We start from the raw sequence: 7,631 nt of genomic DNA on the forward strand, positions 1-7,631 counted from the left end.
CTGAGCGCTGGAACTAGAAGCTGCAGGTGCGAGGCTCAGTTGCCAGCTGGGCTCTCTGCTTGCGCTGCTGTGATGAGGCAGCAGGTGCCTTCTCCAGTTTGGAGGGCTTCCTCCTCCAGTGAGCTCATTTGCGAGGCCAGTTCTGGATGCTGTAACGAAGCACGCCTTCCCCCGGTAACCATCCGGAGGCCTCTGTGCCCACTCTACACACCCACCATGGCTGGCAGCAGTCTGCAGCTCCAGCACTTGCTGCACGAGCCTTTCAACACATGGCGTTCTCCTCGCCCCAAATTCTGGACCAAGTTGATCCTACAGGATTTGGGCTTCTTATCAAACAGGAGCCCTCACCCTTGCAAAGAAAACACTGGGGAGGGGGAAAGCAAACAGGTAAGAGGCTCTGAAAGTGGAACATGCCTTGTATCTGAGGACTTCAGAGCAAGTCTTTGCACTTTATAAAACCTGGCTCACTGTTCACACACTGAGGCTTGACAATATAAACTCCTAACAAGGCAATTTTTTTTTTTTTTTCCTGTGGAATTTCCGATGTGGCTATTAGAACTTTGGTCCTTACAGTAAAGCAGTGGGAGGTGGAGAAGTAAGAATATATCAAGAAAGAAGCAGAGGTGTGAGAAGATCTCAGGGATGGGAACTCACACAGGAAGCATCTGGATTATTCTGTTTATCCAACAATCTCCTCACATTTTTAGTCACATCATTGTTGATTTACAAGCTTGATGTCTGTTTGTCTTGGCAGGAACCCAACAAAGCTTGTTCCAAACCTCACCTAGAGGTTTGAAATCATCTAGATAACAGCACTGAGGCAGATCACAGCTCAGCAAAAGGGACAGGACAGCTGCGCAACTCTGCCCGTTTCAGTTCCAGCTCAGACCCTGACCTGCATTTCCACACGTGGGAGGCAGCGTGTTCCGGCAAACACAGCTTGCAGAGGAAGCAGAGAGACGGTGCCACGCACTGCCGCCAAGCCAACTCATCTCTGTGCCTCAGCCCACCCATCTGTCAAAGAAGGACAGCAATCCAACCTTCGTAAGCTGTTCTGATTTCGCTGGATAAAAACTTCATTTAATCTACTAAATGAAAGGCCTGCTTTACTAAATGGAAAAAGTACCTCTGAGTGCCACTAGCATTAAGGCGGACAGAAGAGGAGGCATGAGAGAGCTGCACCAGGGTAAGTCATGCACATACGACTCAAGTTCACGGACATGAATTCAGGACTGTGATTTCAGTCTCAGCTCCCTGGAGAACAGCAATTGAGCTTCAATTCCTGGCGACAGGGAGGACGAAGCAAGAGCTCTGGGGCTGAGAGGCCAATTCCCCACTGTCACGTATTTCCCAGGCATACCCAAATCGTTAGTCTTTACTAGCTCAGTATGTTATTTAGATCCCAGTTTGTAGACCCAGGAACAAAAAAAGCATATGAAAAATTAGAAAGAAAAATGTTTCAGGTGTGATAATCTACCCTACTTTTATACAGCAGCACCATATGGTCAGCCCATCAGCAGATTCTGAATGCAGGACGTCCAGAGCTAAGCAGGACAGACCAGGGAAGCAACTAGTGCCTGTTTCCAACTGCCACTGAATGCAGAGCAACCTCTCACTGACTCTCCAGAAAATGTGCAATGTTATTAGAAAACATTTTCAGGGCACAGACGTTAGATGAGGATTCAAAAGCTAGAATGCAGTGTTCTTCAATCCCACGTCATTCCTCACTGCCACGTAATTCAGAGATGCTCCAGGCAAGGAGCTAAATCAAATGTTTCTGATCAAATGGAACACGAGCCTTTTTTTTTTTTTTTTTTTTTTAATGTTGCAATTTTGTGCATCTCTCTTTGTAGAGAATTATGCTGTTGTGTCTCTTGTGTTCTGAGGAGGAACCTGTCAATGAAGCTTTCTGAGCCTAAACCTACACAGACACCCACTTGCAGATACCAGCAGACCTGACCAAAATTCAAATTAATTTGAGCAACCTGCTCTAGCAGGGGGGATTGGAACTAGATGATCTTTCAGGTCCCTCCCAACCCAAACCATTCGATGATTCTGATCTCATTCAAAGAAACATCAGCAGCCCACCGACTGCAACCGCATCCACCTGCACAGGTTAAGAAGCCTGCCCAGCCTACTGCCCCGCGGTCCGTGCGGGGACGGAGCCGCAGCCAGAGCTGCCAACTCAGGCACCGGGAGAGGAACCGGCTCGGGTGGGAAGGAGCAGCCGAGGCGTGACACCGGCCCCCACCACTGCCCTGGAAACATCCCTTCCACCCCCCTGCCTCCTCTGGAACACCAGTGCAGGCTCTGCTCATTTAACCAGGCTGCTCATTTGCACGAGCACGCAGGAGAGCAGCAAGAGTGTCAACTTCTGTGCGCTCCAGTCTCTGCATGAAGCAGAAGCAGCACCGCGGCAGGCCCCAGCACACATTCTGCTTGCCCCAGAGAAGGGAACAGGCTCCCTCTGCACCACCTTTGCCAACCACTGGAGAGCAAGGGTGACGAGCTCTGCCCACCCAAGTAAAGGTCTTGGCATCTGAGGAGCGAAGCATATCCTGGTGGTAGCATTACCCAGGGAAAGCAAAGCGAGCTCCTCAAACAGGAGCTGATAAGCATTTGCACAATGCTGTAACGGATCAGTAGTCTGACTTTCTCCTACAACAACCAAAACTTTCAGCATGTCAGCCACTGAACATAGGTCATAATATATGGATCATTTAATATTTCAGCAAAGAAAAACACAAGAGAAATGCCTTTATGTTTAATTTTAAAGTTTTTATTATAAGGAAGCTTTAAAAATGGAAAAAAACTCCAATTTTGCAGCAACCTCCTGGTGTAAGAGATTGAGAAAATGAAGACTACTAAGACATAACATGCACTGACAATATACTAATTTATTCACAAGCAGAGGGCTGGAAGAGACCCTCAAGTGTTGCCTTTTCCATCCCTCTGTTGAGTTCCTGGTCCACTCCAATGAGCACAGACAGTGAGGACTTGCCTTACTGCAATTTTGCTAACCTGTCACAATGATGGATTTCTGACCAGGGCTGACCAGCACATCTCAGTATATCTGCAACCTTCAGGGTCAGGAATGACCTTTCAAACCAGCACCACTCTTTCAGAACACAGGTTGTAGCGCTTCCCCCAAGCAGGCATCATGATGGGACACTGGAAAAGCACCACAGGGACAATATAGCATCAGAGGCAAAGAACAGTGCTCCTAAAATACTGGAATAATCAGGACCACAGTTAAAACCCACAGCATTTTTTCCTCAAAGGAGAAAATCTTATGTCCAGCATCTGTGCCTTCCTTAGCTTGTGTAGTTACTGTTCATCGCATTTACTGATCGTTCCTGCTGCACTGACTCTTTGTTACTCTTGACGAAAAACTGGGTGCTGCAAACAAAAGCTGTTAAATAAGTACTATATTTCTGCTCAGAAGTGGTTGCATTTTAGTTGTAAGATGAACAACTGTGTTTCTGAAGTGCTCTGAAATTTTTCAGGATTAAACTACTAAGGTTATTGTTATTCTTTTTGTTTCACAGCTAGAAAGAGTGCTGTGTTTAAATCCAGAAGTGGCAAAAAACCCTCCATTTCACTAGGCAGAAGGAAATGGCCAGAGAAAAGCCTGTTTTATGAGTTTGCTTGTCACAACAGATTTTCCTGCAGAGAGAGATTAATGTTTGAAACGTGAACTTATAAGCAGCCTCAGCATGAATCCCAGTAGAGTTAAATTTCAAAACACATTACATGTCCTCCTTTCTATTAGAGCCAACAAAATACATTCTTTACCAGTGGGAATTGAAAACCCATCTGAGAAAAAGCAAACAACATTAAATTTTCCCAAAGGAAAAATTGGAAGTTTTTGCTGAGAGGGCGAGACAGAATAAAATAAAGAAACACTTTGCACCAAGTGACTTTGGAGACAACCATTTTATATTTTGCAGAGACAACTGAATTTTAACTGGCTTGGTGTGAACAGCATACAGAAAGAATATGCTCACTCTGAACTCCATTAGATAGAAGTTATGTGAAAATAATTACATGGGAGGAAGAACCTGGATTTAAAGGACAAGGGAATGGAATGATTGCTTTGAGAACGGACACGGACTTACCAAGTTTTAAAAACAAAACCACCAACACACAACAGGCATGCAGGTATAAGTGGCTATGTGAAAAGTCACACAGAATAAAAAATTATATTGAAAATTCTATTGGAAAAAAGTGAATTACCATCACTGGGGGCAGCATAAACTGGTGGTTTGCATTCAACACCTGGCTCCACTGACTGAGATTTTATTTTTCTTTTAAATAGTCAATCTCAGTGTCTCTGGCTGCCTCCTGATATCCTTTGTCTTAACATGAACAGAACAGACAGGGTTCCCTTCTACACATCTGTGCAGTGCACAAGCAGGAGGTGTTACCTTAATGTGAGTACAATCACCAAAAAGCTCTCATGACTATTCTAGGATGGAAAGCTCTGGGCAACCCTCAAGGAGCCAAGCCAATCTAAATCCTCTAAAAGAGCATTTGCGAGGATTTGGAGAAGAAAAAAAAAAAAAAAAATCAAAGACAAAACAAAGATGTAGATGACAAAGAAGGTGCAAATAACAATTTCAAGCATTATTCAAGTAATTTAAAAGCTAGAGTCCAATTAAAAACGTTTTAGAGACTTTAAAAACAAATTAGCCTCAGATTTTTTAATTATATACCACTTGTTCTCCTTGGCTCAAGCTGGTTTGGATCATGAAAATCCATTTCACATTCAATCTCATACATTAGCACAAGATTGCAACGTTCGGAGCTGGAAAACATTTCTCAAATTTATTTATATATTTAAACATTAACCCAGGAGAGCAAGTGCACACACTTCTAAATCAAACCTTATGCTATGCTGGCCCAAAGGTCCTGGTTCAAGCTAAAATTTCTAGATGAAGTGGCAGGTTCATGGCTGCATTGAGCCGCAGCATTTCGCGGTAGGTAACGCCTGCTCGGTGCCCTGCAGCCAGGTGCTGGCAGGGTCATTCCAGGACACGGCCCTACAATTTTGCATACAGACTGTTCTTTACAAGGCCATCCCTACTTTATCACTTCCAGCCAACCTACACAGACTGAAACATCTGGTATTTTCTGGTTTCAACACTAACAAATATTAGGACACCAGATTCAGGCTCAGGAACCTTGGCCATAGCAACAGCTTTTCATTTCAGCTTTAACGAATCCTGCTCTCTAGCTACTTCTAATTTCCCCAGCTGTGAACTGGGGGAAGGGAAGGAACAAGACAATAGTTAGCTCTTTAAAAATACTTTTTATTGCTGCGGTGGATACGCATTACATCTTCACTTAGCTTCTGTGTAAGAGCAGGCTGCTACACACAGCTGTTACACAGTCAGTGCCAGAAAAACGCAAAATCTGGTACTGGGGTGTTCCAGGGAAAGGTGGCCGCTCGCTAAACTGGCAGTTTCACCTGGAACGTGCTCACCAAGGCGCTCTTAGACCACGCTTACACCACACCAGGCACCTCCTCCCAGAGCACCCCAGCAGGGTCCCCGAAAAGCGTCCCGCTGGAGCGGTCTCAGCCCGAACCCCGCTCTGCGGTAAGAGTGCGAAGCACAGCATCGCTCTTTGCCAGGACTGAGGCACTACCAGTCCAAACGTGAGGATGAGCAAATGCCACCGTCCCCATTCAGGTCAAGAGTTTATCCACCCGCAGATCTCAGCTTGCCCCGGTAGGTAGAGGTCACGCAGCTGTTTGTGAGAACCACCCAAATTAACCCAGCCCTCCTCGCCCCCTTTCTCCGAACAATCCCTAGAGCCCGGGTATTAACAGCACAGGAGCAGACGCTTCTGCCAGGGCTCTGGCATTTGGGAGCCTTCAGTTCATCCAAGGGTATCTTAGGACGAGCCTTCTTCCACTGATTTTCCTCCTTTCTCTTCTAAAACTCACTGCTACGGAAAAGTTAGGAAAGAACTAGTAATAAGGGAAACCTAACCCAGGGAAAGGCAGCCAGGGCCATCAGCTCATTACAGACACCTGCCTCAGATGAACAGGACCGGCACCTGCTGCAGGGGTTGGCAAGAGCCCCCAGAAACGCAGCTCTTCTCCCCAGGGTCACTTCGGAAAAAACCCTGCAAAACCACCGACGCGTTGCTAGAGCAGCATTACCGCGTCACCCTCACCAGCCTCGTTCAATAGCGCCTTTATTTATTTACCGATTTATGTATTTTCCAAACACGGGATGGTCGCGTATTGCGCCGTAACAGCACAGACATGGTTAAACAGTTGTAGCCAAAAAAAAATCCCTCCGCTTCCCATTCATCGCCTCCTGAGGGAAAACTGGGTTTTCATTCAACCCGGCCAAAGCTTTATGTTATTTACTCCGGGCAAACTCCTAGCTACCGGCCCTGCCACGAGAGATTAAACAAACCCACCAGGCGGAAGGTCCAACCTCCCGTCACCGGCCGGACCCCGCCGCGGGGGGCCCGGCCCGCGGCCGCGCACCCCGCCCGGGGCAGGAGCCCGGCCCCCCCGGGGCCTCCGCGCCCCGCTCCTCCCGCCTCACCTCCTTCTTCACGTTCCACAGCAGCTTCTCCTTGGCGGCGTCCGCCGAGCAGCTCATGGCGGAGCGGGCCGCGGGGGGCCGCGCTCAGCGCCGCCCGCCCGCCCCGCTGAGGGAAGGCTCCGCGCCGCCCGGCCGAGCGCGTCCAGGCTGCGGAGACCCCCGCAGCTCCGCGGCCATCTTCCGCGGCCGCCGCTGACGTCAGGCCGGGGGCGGGGCCGCACCTGCCGCCACCGCCCCGGCTGAGGGAAGCGGCGGGGGGGGGGGCGGCTCCATGGCAACGGCGGCGGGGGCGGGGCCAGGCCCTGAGGGAGCGCGCGGCGCGGCAGCCCCGTTCCCGCCGTTCCGAACCGCCCTGGGCGCGCATCAGGTTAGGAACAGAGCTTAAATTTAACCTTTTTTTTTTTTTTTTTTCCCCCCTCCTGGTGCTTGTTTCTGTAATTTCCAGATGAGCGAACGGCACGCTCGGTTCGCTTCCTGATCTTGGAGGCAGGACAGCACTTTGCTGGCTTCCCCAGGAAGCATTCAAGCTCTTCCTCCCAGAGCAAATACAGGTGTAGGCAGTCTGATCCCTTCAGCCGAGGTATAATAATAAACCAGAGCTCACCCTCAGCGCATCCTCCAGCTACTGCTGGAAACCCTACAGCAGGTGTAGCTGCAAGAGACACCCCAGGAAAGCCGGGCGCAGGGAGAGCTCCCACAGGAGCAGTGCGGAAAAAAGAAGACATGGCAGGCAGGAGCTGGACAGGACTGACCTCCGTTAGTGCAGGCAGAAAAGGGAAAAAGAAGAGTTGTTCCATGTTTGAAAGAGGCAGCAGATAGAGGAGACTGAATCGCATCACCCAGTCACAAGAATCAAGAGTCCTACCACGCTGACTAGAAGCAGGCTGTTTCTACAAGCTTTCGTATAACATAAAAGTCAGGCTTGCGGTAATCTCCAAAACTGTGGGGAAGGCTAGCAGTATGCACTAGAAACCACAGTCCCATCAGAGAGGCTTCTCACCTTTCTGAACAGAAGGATTACCCAAATTCTTTCAAAGACACTCAGATGCTTTGTGGAATAGTTTT

General features: G+C 48.5%; 1 protein-coding gene across 6 annotated transcripts in view; it reads right to left on the minus strand.

The window, feature by feature from the left end:
- Positions 1–6,767, minus strand: part of SGSM2 (small G protein signaling modulator 2) — a 62,193-nt gene extending 55,426 nt beyond the window's left edge. For all 6 annotated transcript variants that reach the window (XM_033004807.2, XM_033004803.2, XM_033004806.2 and 3 more), the window contains exon 1: positions 6,567–6,767. In XM_033004807.2, coding sequence (XP_032860698.2) covers positions 6,567–6,623 — 57 coding nt within the window. In that variant the 5' untranslated portion in view covers positions 6,624–6,767. The remainder of the gene's footprint in view (positions 1–6,566) is intronic.
- Positions 6,768–7,631: the final 864 nt, after the last annotated feature.

This window comes from Tyto alba, unplaced genomic scaffold, assembly GCF_018691265.1.
Source record: "Tyto alba isolate M040663 unplaced genomic scaffold, T.alba_DEE_v4.0 Super-Scaffold_19, whole genome shotgun sequence".
NCBI lineage: Eukaryota > Metazoa > Chordata > Aves > Strigiformes > Tytonidae > Tyto > Tyto alba.